The sequence below is a fragment of the Simochromis diagramma genome, unplaced genomic scaffold, assembly GCF_900408965.1.
Source record: "Simochromis diagramma unplaced genomic scaffold, fSimDia1.1 OVJJ01000753.1, whole genome shotgun sequence".
Taxonomy (NCBI): domain Eukaryota; kingdom Metazoa; phylum Chordata; class Actinopteri; order Cichliformes; family Cichlidae; genus Simochromis; species Simochromis diagramma.
This window is the reverse complement of record NW_024387523.1, coordinates 19,227,518-19,246,772: the sequence shown is the minus strand read 5'-3', so window position 1 is coordinate 19,246,772 and position 19,255 is coordinate 19,227,518. Positions and strand designations below refer to the sequence as shown.

The 19,255-nt window shown below is 40.7% G+C and overlaps 1 protein-coding gene across 7 annotated transcripts in view; it reads right to left on the bottom strand.

The window, feature by feature from the left end:
• Positions 1–1,526: 1,526 nt before the first annotated feature.
• Positions 1,527–19,255, bottom strand: part of ptprua (protein tyrosine phosphatase receptor type Ua) — a 245,729-nt gene continuing 228,000 nt past the window's right edge. For 6 of the 7 annotated variants that reach the window (XM_040019859.1, XM_040019858.1, XM_040019862.1 and 3 more), the window contains 5 exons: positions 17,955–18,269; positions 14,148–14,273; positions 6,106–6,263; positions 4,836–4,971; positions 1,527–2,572 (listed from right to left, as the gene is read on the bottom strand). In XM_040019859.1, the coding sequence (XP_039875793.1) occupies positions 2,510–2,572; positions 4,836–4,971; positions 6,106–6,263; positions 14,148–14,273; positions 17,955–18,269 (798 nt within the window). In that variant the 3' untranslated portion in view covers positions 1,527–2,509. The remainder of the gene's footprint in view (positions 2,573–4,835; positions 4,972–6,105; positions 6,264–14,147; positions 14,274–17,954; positions 18,270–19,255) is intronic. The other variant, XM_040019863.1, reaches the window with a different exon arrangement.

Below are 19,255 nucleotides of genomic sequence, written 5' to 3'. Positions count from 1 at the left end.
AAAAACACACATTTCCAGGTTTGTGAATTGTAATCTGACATAAACAGATGCTTTGAGGAGCGCGTCATCCCCATCCTTTTGTGTGCTGCACACAATGGCAACTGTGTTTTTCATCCAACATGCATTATGCAGCTTTTCATCATTTTTAAATGCAGGGAAGGCAGATAGATTCATTTGAAAACACAAGCAGCGAATGCAATTGAACAAGGAAGACAAAAAAAGGACAGGCCAACCAGACAGCTCAGTGTGACCTCTGACCTGTGTTCACATTCTTTCACTGTTTCTGGAGTTCATGCACCTGCTGTGTTAGAAATCCTGTCAGTGTCCTTCCTCTCCTTTCAAGGCGCAGTGGGAGTACAGTATATTGCTAAAAAATTGAGCTTGGAGGGTAGCAGAGGGTCAAACAGTGAATCAGTGAAGCTTTTTTATCCACTCATTTAAAAAAAAAAAAGGGAGAAAAAAAAAGGAAAAACTAGATGTGACATCACATGTGAAGCGCCACATGCAGATTAAGTGTGCCGGGCCCTTGATCAATGGGATCATCAGGACTCTCCAATTAAAGAGGTGGTTTAATACTAGAGGGTCTGTTTGGTGGTAGTGATAAAAAAAAAAAGTCCATTAAAGTTGCTAATTAAATGATAAGCGTAAATTAAAACACAGGTCAAGAGAGTGAACTGTCTGGTGCTTTTTTGTTAGCACCAATATCTCTTGGATGTATGAGGCGGGGCTAGTGAGGGATTTTTTTCCGGTGCTGGTGGTTGGGGGAGGCGACAATCTTGTTTTTTTTTTTTTTAATCACAAATGCAAAAGTGTTTAAAAATGCCTTTTTGGAGTTAAGCGTCTGCCGCACATCCATGTAGGACTCCGTGGGGGAGGGGAACTGGGGCATGAAATGAGAAGGCGGGTGTGTAAAAATGTGTTGAAGCTCAAGTTTTCTTCTTTGCAGTAATAAATCTGCATTATTATTAATTCAAGATGTAAAAACCGAATATTGTGATACAATATTAATGAGAAATTCCTATTTGTGGCTCAAGATAGCCTCCAGTCCTGGACACATTAACAGCCACTGGGTTGTGTACACAGCCAGATATGCAAAGGACACCCCCCATTCTAATTCTGTTTGCACTTGTTTTATGCGTCTTTATAGTCATGTTGTTGTCAGTTTGCATCTTATTGTGGCTGTTTATAGTCTGTGGCTTCTCTAAGTTTCTCTGTAGTTTTTTGTGTTTCTTTGTAGTCATGATGTCATCACTTTGCATCTCTTTGTGATTGTTTTGAATGTCTTTGTAGTTACGCTGTCGACAGTTTACCTTCCTCTTTGGGATTTTGTAACTCATCTTACTGCAGGGCATGGATGTGTCCAGTTGATGGGTGGAGCTTACACATTGCGTAACATATCCGTGATGCTAACAAGAGAATCCGTTTTTTCATTCTGGAAGTGTAGGTCATAGAGGATGCCAAGATTCAGCCCGAGTTGTTCTGCTTGCGTCTGTGAAATGCACTAATAAAAACCTCTTCAAAAAGTGTGGCTATGCAGCAACAGCATATTTTATTTCATTTCCTCTTTTATACACTATTTTGAAAAGAAAACACATTGAATAAATACAAATTTAGAAAGCAACAGATTTTCACTGTATTCTCACAGCAACACATGGTTACTTTTATGGAGCTCTCTCAGGACTAGCAGAGGGATTCGTTTTTGCAGAACCCACCCTAAAGCAGACTTGGGCCACACACTGCAATGGAACACTTAAGACTGGGCATGCAGATGTTGAACCCTACCCCTTTTACAGACACAGAGAGAATGGATTGGCACACTGAGAGACGTTAAGAACATCTAGAAACACCCGAGGGAAGGAAAAGAAATATCTATATACACAAAGAATAAATAAAGAGAAAGTAGGTCCAACACAACTTCACTGTACAGATATGTCCACTGGATGTGACCGACCTCTTTCCAGCTCAGCCTCACGTAACCCTTTGACCATCAGCCCCACCCACGATAAATTCAAATATAATATAGTACAACATGGGATGTTCACCAACAGCAGATTGCACCATTTACAATGTTACAAACAAACACAAAATATCATCCAGTGCCTGGCCTATCAGTGTTCAGCGTTCATAGTAAGGCAGGATACAGCAGAGATCTTTGTATCCAGTCAGTGAGTTGTACAACAGGTAGTCCGGCTTGCGTTGACAGTGGTTTTATAAAGTAAACTCCACTCCTGTAGTGTTCAACATTTTGGCAGATGTAGAGTGGCAAAAAAAAGAGTACGGGTTGGATCAGAGCGCAGAGGAAAAGCCAAGAAGGGTGTCAGTAGTATATTACAAATTTTCCCGGGAACTTTCTCTATCAGCCTTTATGGCCGATGTTTCATCCAGGCGTTGCAAACGAGAAAAACAGAGCTGCTTACACGGACTAAGGAGGCAGGAGCAAAGATCCAAGATGCAGGGTCCAGGATCTGGACCGTCTACTTGAGGATTGACGAGATGAAAGGGATAGATGCTATCTGACTTCCAAACAGTCCAGGTACTCCTGGGCCAGGTCATAGCAGAACCGGTACTGTTCCTGGAAACAAAACAGAGGCTTGTTTTTTCATATCATGATTACTAAATATTGTTATGCAAGATAAGAAGACGGAGATTGTGGTGTTCAACAGTAAAATCCCTCGTGCCCAACTCTGTGCTGCCCTGGGTTCCTTTGCTAGCTTTTCTTGTGACTATGTCAGTAACTTGGGTGTTCTGCTGGATAGCTCGCTCAAACTCGATAAGCAAGTGTCTGCTGTAGTGAGATCTAGCATCCACCAACTGCGCCTTATCTCTAAGGCTAGGCATTATGTTCCGCATGAGGACCTGGAGAAGCTTATTCACGCTTTTGTGACCTCCAGGTTGGATTATTGTAACTCATTGTACTATGGTCTTCCCTCTTCTCTTCTTCTTAGACTGCAAACAGCCCAAAATGCAGCAGCCCGCCTTTTGACTGGTACCAGGAAATTTTGCCATATTACCCCTGTCCTAGCTAGCCTGCATTGGCTGCCCATAAAGTATCGTGTTCAATTTAAAATATTACTCCTTACTTTCAAAACTATTAATAAATTAGCGCCAAGTTATCTTAGTGAACTTCTCAAACCACATACTCCTGCTAGAACACTCAGATCTGCCACTCAACTACTTCTGACCCAACCCAGATCTCGACTGAAGTCCCGGGGTGACCGTGCGTTTGCTCTGGCTGCCCCGGTACTGTGGAATACCCTTCCTCTCGACCTCCGCGCATCTGATTCCATTGCACTGTTCAAATCATGATTAAAAACCCACTTATTCAATTTTGCCTTTCCCTCTAGTTAATATTTCTTTTATGATTTTATATCATGCACTTTTATGCTCATTTAAATTCTTGTTTGCTCTGTACCTGTTGCTTTCCTATGTATTAGTGACAGTTATCTGCTTGCATATTTAGTACTTGCTTTGGTCCTATTATCCTCCTCCTATACTCTATCTTACTTGTTAAGCACCTTGGCATACCCTTGGTTTTTAAGTGTGCTTTATAAATAAAGTTTATTATTATTATTATAATTAAAGTGAGGCGACCGTGACTCAGGGGAGTTGGGAAGCGCATCTGTAACCGGAAGGTCGCCGGTTCGTTCCCCGGCCTCTCTGTCCTGGTCGTTGTGTCCTTGGGCAAGACACTTTACCCTACCGCCTACTGGTGATGGCCGGAGGGGCCGATGGCGCGATATGGCAGCCTCGCTTCTGTCAGTCTGCCCCAGGGCAGCTGTGGCTACAACCGTAGCTTGCCTCCACCAGTGTGTGAATGCGAGAGTGAATGAATAGTGGACTTGAAAAGCGCTTTGGGTGCCATGAAAAGCGCTATATAAATCCAATCCATTATTATTATGAAAGTGGTTACATCTAGACTATTTTCTTGCACTGAATGAGATAAACAGTGCTTGGCCATGTCAAAGTACAGTACAGTAATGTGATAACTCAATAACGTGTTATTCTTATCATATTTCTCTGTAAACATACTGTTTGAAAAGTTATTTTACAAACAAATTAGCTGAAACAAGTTGGGAATGTATGCATTTCCAATCAACTCAGACTACGTTCAACTTGAGATAGGCACGTGCATGAGTAGACAAAGTAAGTCATCATCAATGACACTATGATTTACCACAGTAACATGTAAATAAAAACCAGACTGGCCAATATAATCCAGTGGTCATGAAAAACAGGAGAGATTTTAATCAGTTTGGTCCACTCTGTCATCATTAAAGAGAGAATAAAATTTTGATATAAAATACACATATTTTTATACTGTTTTTAGTTATCATTTAGGGTTAGGGTTGAATTTTGAATTGAAAGCTATGATCCAATAGGAACAACATGTAGGCGACGGAAACAGAAGATAAAAATCAGGAGAAACAGATCAGACAAAGTTTATTTATAAATCTGTGGTTTTAGTTACCAGAGTGAACCTGCCACAAAGACATTTTTAAATTCAAACGCGTTTATGTTTTTTCTTAATAATTCTTCAGTAGAAATCTAACGTACTGATGGTAATGTAGTAACCTAATTTTTTTCTTTCTTTTCCAATACGAAATGTCATTATTTCTTCCCTCACTGGTTAAAAATGCTTTTAGCCCCAACCCCCCACCGATGCCCATCAACAGGTTTTCTTTATAGAGTCTGTTACCCCGGTAACAGAGAGAGTTTAAGTGAACTCTTTCCAGAACAGAAAAGTAGGAGTTTCCCCTCATCTCAGGGTTAACAAAATCAGAGCTATTAGCTAAACCTTCCTAGAATAGTCCCAAAGTCTCCTCCTTGTTGCTTACCATTGTCTCCACCATGTTTGGCTTAGAGTTGCGCAGCGTTTTGGCAGCAAAGAACACATCCACAATGCTGTGGTGTCGAATCATTTCCAGGATCATGGTGCAAGCACAGAAAGTACCGCTTCGACCGCCGCCATTCCTACTCCAGAAGGAATGAACAAAGACACACACAGAAAATAGAAGCATAAAGACATGAGTGACCTAATAAAGATGTGGTAGAGCAGCTCACACAGCCTCTCAGAGGGGGAGCTACAGAGTGAAATGTCACAGTTTGACTGACCGCAGATCAAGCATGCTGCCAGAAAAAGGCCAGCCGGCAGTCATGCAAGATGAATATCTGAGTAAAGTTCTCATTAAAATACAGGAGCTGGGATTTAATCAGATATTAAATGTCTTACACATAGCCTGATCTCCAGAGAACAAAGGCCCTGACATGAGGATAGGGGACAGTAATTATGCGGCGCTGCTGCCATATTTATTGGATAATATTTCTTCAGCAAAACTGAAATTTAACTGTTAAGAAAAGAACTTTCTGTAACCATTTAAAGAAAAAGTAGCAAGGCGAACAATGTGAATGTAAGCTGTCATTACTCGCAGTACGGACTACTTAAGGTCAAACATTCAGAAATTCAGCCTTCAACAGAGTCTGAAAGAGACTGAGAACCTCAGCCTTTTAGACATGAAAACTTAGACCTGCTGTACTCATAATGCGAATGCTTGAATCCAGTAAATACTTTGAAAGTGCATAGACAAATAAATGAAGTAAAAATTCCTTTTGCATGATGCAAATTACATGCACAGCACTGTGAAAAAGTGTTCACCCTCTCCCTAATTTATTTCATTTAATTTTTGTAAATTTTTTATAATAAAACAAATGCAATATTAGATTTAGATTAAAAAAAATTAAATTACAAAGAATTACTCCCTGTTTGTGACAATGAGTCTTCCACATTGCAAGTGATCCAGATCCTGAAGCAGGTACTCACATGGTGCCTTTATTTAGCACTTTGCTAGTCATTGTACATATATTCAGAGCGTACTGTGTACTCTACATCCATGGCCAATTTAAAATTAGTTAACCTAACATGCGTATCTTTGGACTATGGGAGGAAGCTAAAGCACCTGCATGGTGAACATACAAACTTCACACAGCAGGCGTTTTAACCAGGAACTGTGCTGGTACAAAGCAAACAACCCCAAGTGCTTATTGTAGCAATGATAGCTAAATTAAAGAAACAGAATGGATGGTGCAGGTGTATGTAAGCAGACTCACAGGCAATGAACAATGGTGCGTCCTTCCCCACACTCCCTCTGCCAGTTGTGAACCTGAGCCAAAAGGCTAAGGAAGGCTTTCTTGGAGTCGGGCACATCACGGTATGGAGACCAGCGCAGGAACTGGAAGTGACGCACAACAAGCTGGCCCTCCTGAAGCTGCACAGGAGAGAAGCAGAAAAAGGAAAAAGCTTCATCATGCATGCTTCACACACTACAAACCCATTCAGAAACATATGTGCTTATCAGCCAGAGGCAATTCTGTCAGCTCTCAGACCTGTTCTGCTTCTGTACTTTTCTATTAGGAGGTTGTTAAAAAACACATCAAACTCAGTTATCAACAAAAATGTAAACATAGTTTAGAAGCCATCAGATTTCATATATTCAATACATTCCTACCAAGCAGCACTAACCAAATCTTTTGAATTTAAAGTTACATTTGCACCTAAATAAAATATGCAAATGTTTTTGGTTTTAATTATCTCTGAGGCTGTTAGTAAAATCACAAACGGTCACTTGATCCAATAATATAAAAATATTGATTGGTGCAGCTTTAAAAGCATATTTTATTAGCGTATTTGATGGCTACTTGAATGTTTGACCTCACCAAAGCCCAGGCTATGTCCAAAAATACAGTTTCAACATTTCAGGGTCAAAGGTGTGTTTAACTGAAATTGTACACAACCTTTTTTTAAAAATTAAAGAAAATGTAGAGGATACTAAAACATTGCTTTATAGTGTTTTTAGTGAAGAAGAACTCCATAAGGAACCTTTAATTTTAAGGAATGCAAGAAGTAACGATGCCTCTGTTGTGAGGTAGAAGCGCATCACAAATAAGATCATGTTTGGTAACATGTAGGACCTGTGCTATCTACTGGACAATAGAATACCTTCTTAGGACAGAGTTTAATGGTGTCTTGCTCTGGTGTTTCTGTCTTCTCCGGATCCTGTGGAGCGCATGTGGGAACAGTTTCTGACATGATGTTAAGATAATTGAGGGGCCGAGTGGGATACTGAAGTAACAGGGGAGGTTAACACTACTGTGAGCTAAAGACAAGAGACACATCTGCTTCTGAAAGCACCTACAGAGGATTGTTGAGGATCTACTGAGGTCAAAGGATAGGAGGTGCAACTGCTGCTACAGGTCATGCTAAGCTATTCAGACAACACTCATGCACATGAGCAAACACAAAGACTCACTACTGGTAACACAAATATTTCATTCATACTCAAATGTTGGATATGGTCAAAATAAAAATAAAAAACTTTTTTAAAGTAATATTTGATTGTTAAAATCTCTTTCAGCATTGTATAATTGCTCAAATAAAACAAAAACTGCTTATTAAATAGGTCTCAGGACCACATGCAGCAAATTACTCCGACCGCTGAGAAGAACAAAATCAAGCTGGGACCTAGGTCACCGTTCAGAATTATTATATGTGTGTCAGGCTTCAGTTATCCTCTTGAAAATAAATGAATTGATTGGGTGCCAGGAACTACAGCTGCAAAAAAAGTTGTCTGCTGAGGTAGGGCTGGATCAAGTGTTTTTGTCCATGTTCAATGTTAAAGTAAAAACATGTCATTTGATAAGAAAATTAGATGTTTAAACAGCAATTTTAGAAATTAAGTCTGTCAAAATGACATATCAAGGGAACCGAGAGACATGCAGGGTTTACACTTGGATCTTAATGTTTCTGATTCTGTACAGGAAAGAAAACGGAGGGAAAGCAATTAAACCCGTTCATTAAGTCAAGTCAGAGAAAATAGTTTGGACACTGGGGAGAAGTTAAATAGTTTGGAATTGTAGAAACCAGCAGTATCTCTCCATTCTGTTGCTGCCTTGTCATGGTAATTCATGACATACAAAATAACAGAAACATATTTGAAATCTCAAACCCAAAAACCTTTAGAGATTTATGTAAGGCCTGCCTGATGCCACTCAGTTGTGTGCATGTAGAAATACAGGGCTTATAGGAAAGGTGGGCTGCCTGAGTGGAAATTCTAAGTCTTTCTCAAGATAATAAAATGCAGGTTTTTTACTCTAATGATCGACACATATACCTAATCTAACCTAATATATCTATAAGTCTTGATTCTATAATGTAGTGACTGAAGAAAACCACTGGCATTTAGCCTCATTGTGGACTTCTAGAAGAACCAAAACAGGAGGACAGTTGTTGATTTGCAATATCAGGTATACAGGGATGCAGAATTATTAGGCAAATGAGTATTTTGTCCACATCATCCTCTTCATGCATGTTGTCTTACTCCAAGCTGTATAGGCTCGAAAGCCTACTACCAATTAAGCATATTAGGTGATGTGCATCTCTGTAATGAGAAGGGGTGTGGTCTAATGACATCAACACCCTATATCAGGTGTGCATAATTATTAGGCAACGTCCTTTCCTTTGGCAAAATGGGTCAAAAGAAGGACTTGACAGGCTCAGAAAAGTCAAAAATAGTGAGATATCTTGCAGAGGGATGCAGCAGTCTCAAAATTGCAAAGCTTCTGAAGCGTGATCATCGAACAATCAAGCGTCTCATTCAAAATAGTCAACAGGGTCACAAGAAGCGTGTGGAAAAACCAAGGCGCAAAATAACTGCCCATGAACTGAGAAAAGTCAAGCGTGCAGCTGCCAAGATGCCACTTGCCACCAGTTTGGCCATATTTCAGAGCTGCAACATCACTGGAGTGCCCAAAAGCACAAGGTGTGCAATACTCAGAGACATGGCCAAGGTAAGAAAGGCTGAAAGACGACCACCACTGAACAAGACACACAAGCTGAAACGTCAAGACTGGGCCAAGAAATATCTCAAGACTGGATTTTTCTAAGGTTTTATGGACTGATGAAATGAGAGTGAGTCTTGATGGGCCAGATGGATGGGCCCGTGGCTGGATTGGTAAAGGGCAGAGAGCTCCAGTCCGACTCAGACGCCAGCAAGGTGGAGGAGGAGTACTGGTTTGGGCTGGTATCATCAAAGATGAGCTTGTGGAGCCTTTTCGGGTTGAGGATGGAGTCAAGCTCAACTCCCAGTCCTACTGCCAGTTTCTGGAAGACACCTTCTTCAAGCAGTGGTACAGGAAGAAGTCTGCATCCTTCAAGAAAAACATGATTTTCATGCAGGACAATGCTCCATCACACGTGTCCAAGTACTCCACAGCGTGGCTGGCAAGAAAGGGTATAAAAGAAGAAAAACTAATGACATGGCCACCTTGTTCACCTGATCTGAACCCCATTGAGAACCTGTGGTCCATCATCAAATGTGAGATTTACAAGGAGAGAAAACAGTACACCTCTCTGAACAGTGTCTGGGAGGCTGTGGTTGCTGCTGCACGCAATGTTGATGGTGAACAGATCAAAACACTGACAGAATCCATGGATGGCAGGCTTTTGAGTGTCCTTGCAAAGAAAGGTGGCTATATTGGTCGCTGATTTGTTTTTGTTTTGTTTTTGAATGTCAGAAATGTATATTTGTGAATGTGGAGATGTTATATTGGTTTCACTGGTAAAAATAAATAATTGAAATGGGTATATATTTGTTTTTTGTTCAGTTGCCTAATAATTATGCACAGTAATAGTCACCTGCACACACAGATATCCCCCTAAAATAGCTAAAACTAAAAACAAACTAAAAACTACTTCCAAAAACATTCAGCTTTGATATTAATGAGTTTTTTGGGTTCATTGAGAACATGGTTGTTGTTCAATAATAAAATTATTCCTCAAAAATACAACTTGCCTAATAATTCTGCACTCCCTGTATATCTGTAGCTTTCCCCGTGTTTCTCTGTTACCTCCACCTGCATCTCATTCTCACTCTGTTTGTCACTCCCAGTGTATGTAAACTCTAGTCCTGTGTTCCACTTTGTAAACTTATCCGTTGTATATTCCTTACTCAGGGCCCTATTCCAAGAAGTAGGTTTAACTAACAGCTCCAAGCTTGGTGACCCCAAATGAGGAGAACTTTGACTTTTCTGTTCCTGAAAGAGAGTTAAGCTTAGTGGAGTACATGCTGTGAACCCTGTACTAGTGATTTCAACATGCCAAGGGTATGTTTCTTTATCTGGATTCACTGGCCTTCTATGGCCACTTGAAAGCAGCGTATCATCTGTTTGCTGACACCCCCCTATTAGTGTTGTGAAGTTCAGCTGTCTGTGTGAGTTTCACATCTGGCTTAAGGGCTTCTGCAGGAATAATGACATCCCCTTTGTGGACAACTTCACATCATTCCTCAACCTACGTGAACCTTTTAAAGCAAAATGATCTTCACCCAAATGACGGGGATTCAAGTATTCTGACCACAAATATTGATCTAAGCCTTCACTTGTGACTTCTACAGCATGACGGTGGAAGACTCCTGCTAACCCCTGCTCCATTACAGGTACAGTTATTTTCTTACCATTAATATTAGATAGATTTTCACCAGATAAATTGCACATCTGCTGTTCTACAACTACAACACCAAGTTTTTAGGTCTCAAGGTCAGCCACTTCAACTTCACCAATGCCTGTGATTATAAGGCACAGATGGAAAAACCCACATTGACCATATTTCTACAGCCAGGTTTAATAATCTTACTGTACCATGTAAGTGTCAGCCACTGAAACTCGTCTCTCCTGCAGTTATCGGTTTTTGTAAAAATAGATATTTTAACTAGTAAATCATTTGTTTATAACGGGTTTGTGGCCTGCAGTATCTGTTTCAGTTGGTTTGAACCAGGGCCCTGCTGGTTTCAGGGAATTTTAGTCACCCAACTACAAATTCTTGAATTCTTGATTCTGAGACTGTCAGGCAAACTAATGCTCTTGTAAACTAAGAGCATTAATTTACAAGAATAATTTAAACTGTATTTAATTTTACTCATGATTCATTTCACACTTGCCGAGTCACTGCTTTTCAAAATTCAGTGTGAATATCCACTTTGCCTTATTGTTATCTACCAAACTCTTAAATCTGGTAATATTTCTGAATTAATTCTCTAATCTGCTTGCATCTGTTGCTGTTAAATTTAAGAAAAATATATTTTGTTAGGTGTGATTAATTTACACATTGATGCTCCCTGTAACTGCACTGCCAGAGATTTTCTCAATATTTCAAAGTCATTTAACTTAGCACATCAGTTAAATGACTAATGAGGACATAATGGTGGACGTACACTGGATCTGGTCTTTACTCTCATTATATCAATAAACTCCCTGAAAGTGTCTGAATCATTGTCTGATCACAAATGTATACTTTCTGACACTTTTACAGTCAGTCTTGTCTTCCCAGAACATTTTGCTAGTTTGATTAACAATAATATGCACAATCCAAGGTTCTTGTTCAACACAATGACACATTTTTATATTTTCTATCTATGAAAAAAAAATTCTGAACGTTTTTGTTACCAAGATTAACTGTAGCAAGTCACAGTTTAGTTCTGTTTTTGTGCAACCTGCCCAACAGTTACCCACTACCCACTTCTGTTTTTCAGGTTTTATCTGATTTTCACAACAGATCTCATTGATATAGTCACACACATGAACACTTCTTCCGGCCCAGCTGACATTATCCCTCCTAAATTGATTAAAGAGGTTTTACCTGTCATCTCCGCTTGACTTCTCTCTATTATAAACAATTCCCTTTTATCTGGCTGCAATCCAGACTACTTTAACCCTGCCAGTGTCTTCCCTCTGCTTAAAAAAAAACCTTCATAGACGCCACTAATTTACAGATTTACAGGCCCATTTCCAAACTGCCATGTTTTTCAAAAATGTTTGTGAAAGTTGAGGCTCATCAGCTTCTTCAGCTGGTTCAGGGAAACAACATTCATTTCATTGATAGCACTGAAACAGCATTACTGAAAATGAATCACATTCTTATCTGCACCTCTCATACAAGGTATCTGAGGTAACATAACTCAGATATAGAATTAGCTTATGCACAAATTGAATATACAGCATCCACAATTACAATGTACGTGACCACTTTTAAGATCACATACTAAAGAATATAAAAATTGCTTCAAAGGTTGCTGCAGCTGCTTTTTAAAAACATTTCGACCCTTTTACAAGAGCGCGCCGAGGTCTGAGGGATCTTCCAGGAACTGTGGTGCTTTTTTGTGGATAACTGATTGATCAGTAGGCGGTGATTTCATACCCACTGATCTCTTATCTCAAAATTAACCTGCTCAAAAGCAGGTTTGGTGTGGAGTGTAAGTTACCATGGTAATGCAACCTGGTAAGAAGTGAGCCACCCTGTAATACTGACCCAGAAATAAACCTGAACTTACCTGGATTTAAAAAAGTGAGTATATCCATCCCTGTGTGTGGGATTTTTGTCATGATGGAACAGGATGTTACAGAACAGCTTGGCACTGACTAGCAGATATAAGCCTTTGGATGTTGAACAAAACAAACTGTACTGGTATACTGGATTCTTGTCATCAGTAAATGGCTCTCGACACAAAGGTGGTTGTTAGAGATTCTTGAAAACTTCAACATGGTCCCTCCAACCCACATAGCAAAATTGTTATGGCTCGGATCTGGCCAACACAATGTGCTTACACATGGCCCACATACCGCAAAGAATGACGGCCCTTTGGTGGTCCAGATCTGGTGTGGTGGGGCGTGGTCTGCGGTGCCGTGCGGACGCACCTGCACGGCATCCGCAATCACGCCCGCCGTGTTAAAACACGGGAACTCAGGGGTTGGTGTGATTGTGGTGTGACGTGAATTAAATAAAGATGGCTCTGAACGTTTCTCCGTGGTCCCGCCGTGCCTTATTCACGCCACATCTGGTTTGCCAGGGTTGGCCCACACATGGGCCAGCACAAGGCCAGTTGCAGACACACTGACGGCCCTGTGCTGGCCCAGAACAGTTTCAGCTCTGGCCCCAAATGTCAGCCTAATGTGTACCACACATATAATAACAACATGTGCTGGAACAAAATAGTGCAAAAGTAACATGACAAATCTCCCTTGAGACAGTGAATGGACTGATTCTAATGTAGTGCTTTTCTACTCTCCTGGATTACTCACAGTGCTCTATACAACATGCCACATTCACCCAATCACACACTTTCTCTAAACTGAGCGCTTCCTAACTACATTCACATTCAGTCACACTCTTGACATGCAGATTGGAGAAGCCAGGGATCGAACTAGCTAACCTTCCAATCAGTAGGTGACCTGCTCTACTTCCTGAGCTACAGCCACCCAGTGGTAAACATGACTAAACCTTCACGAGGTTTTGGATAAAGTGTACACTCACAAACCTGTCAAACCTGCATTTGAAATGTTGGCTACCATAGCAGTATAGTATTGCAACATGGCATTTGGATCTTCTAACTAAAACAGGAAAATAGGAACATAAATAGTGCCATCATTGCCAGACCTGGCCCACATCTGGTTGACACACACCCTGCCATGACACCAGTCAGTCAGAAGTGCCAGCTTGGGCAGGCCTGTTTTCTATGAGCCTGGGCCACATAAACCAAAGCACAATCGGGCCAGATGTGGCATGCCATCACATAGACAGTGCCATTTATGCCAGGCCTGGCCCATATCTGGATGACATACCACTTACCATGCCAGAAGTCAGCCAGCAGTGCCGGCTTGACACCAGATCCGGGCCAGACCTGTCTGCTATGTGGGAATAGTGCATGTAATGCAAGTCCTAACATCAACTTATGGAATGTGGCTCCCATTGTTGTGCATTACTGTGTCATGTTTGCTCATGTAAAGCAGGAACAATATCAGAACTCCTATAATTGTAGAAGAGCAGAAATGTGCTCCTCAAACTAAATATTAATATACTGACTTTATAGCAGTTTCCCAGGTAAGAAGCTGAAATTGGTCTAAAATGTTAAGATTCTTTTTTTCCTAAGCTGATTTGCAAAACTGTTGCAAACACAGTTTGCTGTTTCCACGTTATTGATTTTTCATAGCTAGACTTAGTTTTCTTAGTATAATTTGTCTCCTGATTCACCATACGCATTCAAATATCATCGAGTAGGCCTGGGCATCACTATGATGTTTTTTGTTATGGTGGTTCCACCTACCCGAGTTATATTCTGAACCCGGAAGAGACGGATTATAACATCATCGTCAGCTGTCCTGGACAGAAGCTCCACGGTCATGGGTCCAAACTGCTGCAGCCCAGGTTCAGGCCAGTACTGCAGACAAGGCTGAGACGAGAGAGGAGGCAAGAAGAGAAGGGAGCAGGTCATTAGCCCACACTTGCTTGAGGCAGTGCAAATAATTATGTCAGCACCCAGTGATGGTGAAGCCAGTAACAAGACACCTGAGTATTGACAGGAGAGACAATTAGCCTAAATGACAATGATTATCTACAAATGGCAACTGTGAATTAAATGAGCAAAAAAACAAACCACTCGTCAGCGGGAACAATCCTTCACATAAGCAGCGGTCACCTAGCTTGAATTATTCATGAGTCCCAATCATTACCATTAGTACATTATAAATTAATGGAGTAAGAGACCTTGGCTGTGCCCGGGAGAGATAAACAGGAAGTTAGCTGAGAGATTGGACGCTCACAAAAGACAAGGTCTCCTATCACTGCCACTTCAAAAGCGCATCCCCTGGCCAAGTGGGAGTGGAGGGGGGGCACACACAGGGGAGCAAGCGCTGTCATATGGACGTATTCTGCAGTGACTTTGGGGTTGAGCAGATCCTTAGAGTAGGAAGTGATAACGGCATTTCACACTGACAGAAGGGTATTAACCGGTGACATTGGGCAGGAGGGGCGATAAATATTTATACATCCAGGCAGGAGACAGGCAGCTCCAAGTTAAGAGGACAAATTGAGTGAGTGTGTGTTGGAGGGTCAAACTGTTAATCCACTGGTAGTGAGACAAGGAGGAAGACGAAGAAGAAGAAGAGAGTGACAGAGAAAAAAGGACAGGTTGCAGCTGACAGGCATAGCGGAAATGGTGAGCAGGAACAAGACATGACACGGTGACAGAGGAGCGATAGCGAGACAGCAGAACAAACCCACGCATGAGCAAACATGGGCCCAAACGATAAGAACGTGTTAATGCAGTGACGGGCTGTGTAAATGAATTGGATGGCATGAACAGAGGATTGAAGCTTTGTGCAGATGACCTCTCCAAACTGTGTGTGACTCACATTCATATCTTCTTTTAAAGGAAAAGAGGATAAGAATGACATGTTGACGCTGTTAGTGTCCATGCACTATATTAAAAAGAAAGCCTTGTAAGCAGTAATCTTTGTTTTGCTAAGATTTTTAAATACAGGCTTCCCAGCTGTGACTACAAGTAGTGCTGGAGCCTGTTTTATGGATAGATGTTCTTTTTATTTATTAGCTGACAATATAAGGAGTGTCAGCATGGCAAATGACAAACACTCTATTTCTGTGACTTCAGTTTTAGCAGTGCTCATTTTTAAACAGTAAAAAAAATCATTATATTTGTATATCGATATAAGCAATCATCGAGTTTTAGTTTGTGATGTCATTTCCAAATGGAATTGATAGAGCTGATTGCAGCATTCCTGTTTATTCTATTTATCTTAATGCTACTCAGATAGAAAATGTTGTCTTTCTTTTGACTGGTGACTTTATTGTTTTTTATCTATTTATTCATTTTATTTCAAAGTGACACATTATACCATTAAACAAATGAGCTATGGCCAGCAGTTTTTCAGGTCCGCTCAGAAGGAAATACAAAAGAGTAGGAAAAACTAAAAGGTCCTGAAAGAGGTCTGAAAAGGGGCACTTCCTGCTATTCATGCTCCCCTGATGCTACACTCCGAATTTCCTCCGCAAATCATAATATCGGTGCTGTGGGACTGATTTAACTGCAAAATGACACAGGCAGCAGGCAACCTCGCTTTCAATGGAAAACAAAAATCTGGCAACCAGTTGAGTCAAGTCTGCTGCTGCAAAGAGACGTGTTGCAGATGAGTTGTACTCATCAGTGCAGATGAACTCAGAATGACTGCAGTCTGTCTGCATTTCTAAACTAGATGATAATTATTTGCAAACCTGCTTGAAAGTAATTTCAGTCAGTCAAGTTGGATTCTTTAGAGTCAGACGGCCTCCCACCAGGTAAACTGTGCAGTTACCTTACAATCGAAAATGGTTGCCCAGAGTTTGAGCGGGCAAAACCCTCCATATCTGGACACTGCAAATACTTGCAATTGGTCTCCGACAGCAAAGAAATTCAGTGTAACAACCAATTGTTTCTAGATGCACATTCTATTTTTTTCTAGTGTTACTGAGCCATTGATCAAACAGTTTTTTCCTCAGCTTGTCTTATATTGCATTGGGGGGAACCTGCTCTTAACCTCCTAGGACCTGGCGTCCACATATGTGGACATCACATTTTGGGTTGTCTAGACCAAAATACTAAATTTTGCTCTACAAGGGCCTGATATCCACTTACAAGGACAATATTCTGCCACTGTTCCATCAAAATTTAAAATGAATGTTATTATATGTGGATCTAATTTTTCTCAGAAACAAAAATCAGGTAAAAGAAAATAATCAGGTTAGGGTTAGGGTTTGTTTTTACATTCATCAGGTCCCAATCAGCCCAAATAGCAAAGAAAAATTAAAAATGCATGCCATGAAAGGGTTTGGGTCTTAGGACGTTAAGACTGGAAACCTTTTGAGAAACAATTCATCCACTTTCTTATCTAATTCAGGGTCACAGGGGGCTGGAGCCTATCCTTGTTGTCGTATGGTGAACCTAATATAGGCACAGCACAGAGCAGAAAATTCTTGCATACTACTTCAAAGGCCACCCTAAAAGTTTCTAAACCCCACGAGCACTAATTTCTTTGTAGGGTAAAATGATCTCTTCAAAAGCTCCCAGCGGAAAGAAACTGGATGTGCTGCTCCAATCTCCAGGACACCTCAGGTTGTTTTAGCTCTACACGTAGCTTTTTATTCATGGTGTGATCAGCTTTAAATACAATTGATGACATTACAGTGACATGAAAGAGTTTAAAAATATTTTACGGCAGCCTTGGCTCGCTAAAAAGCCCAATCCAATAAAATTGGGAATGACAGTTTGCATGCACTGGCTGGACGCTGATATGCTTGAATTTTGACAAGAGTGTCTGTTAGAATTATTTATCAAAGCAAAAATGCTTTTCACAACCCAAATTAAGTTCATCCATTGATTTATTTTTCTGAATGATGTAAATGTTTTAAATTTTGATGCATCTTTTAAAAATTTCGTTTGGAAAACAAGGTCACCAAGGTCCTTGAACTGCAGTATCTGAAATAGAAATGTTTCTCTCTTATATATAACACTAAAAGTGCTCCTCATCTCTGCTGCTTGATTTCTGAGGTTGGAGGAAATGCTCCTTGCAAGCAGACTTAAAAGGGAGCTTGACAGCGCTTTAGTTATGTTGCTTTTTTCTGTTCTTTTTCTCTGCTCTTCAACTTAGTGCTTGCCTTGCAGTGCTTGGAAGTGGTAGAAAATTGGTCCTGGCATTCTTCTGACCCTGCATCTTCTTTAGATAATAAATACATTTCACAGGGTAAAAGCTGCACTGGTGGCAGCAGTTAAACCAGACTGTGCTGAATAACAGAAAACATAAGATCAATTATATAGATACAAAATAAAGCCAAATGCCTCTGTTTTTGTACATAAAGGGTTTTTTTTTGTATTCAGGTAAAAAGAAAATTCAGTATTGGAGTAATATGTATATTTGAGAGTATGCAACTGTATGGATTAATCAAAATCCTGCTGTATTGCAGATGTTCTCAGATAGTGAGACTTAATCGCCCATGGCTGAATTATAAGTTGTAAGCTGATGAGTTAGATTTTAGAACTTAAGCTAATAATAAAATTCAGTCTCAGTCCCTTTTCTCTTACCCAGGCTGAGTTGGACTGGTTGAGCTGATTGAGCATCACCACAGAGGTGCAGCCGTAGTCATACACGAGCCTCCAGAAGTCGGTGGTTGTGCCGGGCAGTGGGTGTGGCGTCACCACAAAGGCAGCAGGCCGGAGGAAGCTGTCTGCGAGCGCTGCATTGATGTAGTTGCTGCTCTCTCCCTCTGTGGTGACGAGAAAGGCCAGCGAGCGGTCCGGGGGCAGCACATCCATGCTGCGGTTCTTCTCACGGTTTCGGGGCATCAGGGAGATGCTGCACTCCTCCACATCCAGGTGAGGAGTCACAGAGTTCAGAGTCTGGGGAGGAGGAGGACCGGGGAAGGTAAAGGAGAAAGGAGTGTGCAGAGAAGACAATTAGAAAGACGGGCGTGTGTTTGAGAATGTTTCCACATTCTAGATTGGGAGATAAAATGAAACACTAAGAATAAAGATTGTGATAAGAGGAGACAGACGCAGCAAAACAGAAATGGGATCAAAGAGGGATTGACAAAGGCAATGAAAATGTTCTCTGCTCAAGCAGCCTCACTGTCAATACCTGACAAGCATACCTATCTTAGAAAACTTTAAAACACATTCATTATCAGTTTAAACCCCCACAGGGTTTAATAGCTAAAAACACATTTATTGCAATCTAATACACTACAAAAAGCATATTATCAAGGAATTGGAAATTGAAAGGGAACGATTATCTAAGCTGCCAATAGCATTGTGAATGATGCCCCATTGGTTTAGATAAAATGAAGAGAACTTGTAATCATAATATTGCATTTGGGGAACAAGTTGCCGTTATGAGCGGGGAGCCGCTGCACAAAGGTCATCAATCAATAACACATGTATAAAGAAAAGCAACAATACTACATAAAGAACAAATACACAATGTGGATTTCAATCTCTAACGTAAAGCTTCTAGTGATGACTGAGTGATTTCGCACATCAACATGACGTCCAGATGAACAGGACTGACTTTCTGGGATTCCCTCACCTGGACGATCGAGGATGCATACGAGCTGTTTGCTCGACTGATACAAAAATCAAGTGTTTTCTGTTTGGGAATGTGGTAGTGAGTGTTCAGACACCTTCCATTGGAGTTTGTGATACTTTTAACTTTTAATAAGTAATTTAAAGTGCAAAGATTCTCAGGCAAGTTCAGAAGTGTCTTTTTTTCCAACTTCTAAGTGGGTTTAAATCTTTATGGGTGTTTTTTTTTTCCTTTTGAATATTCATTTGTTGAACTGATTTAGGTGAGAAAAGGATCCAGAACACAGATTCAACAAATATGTGCC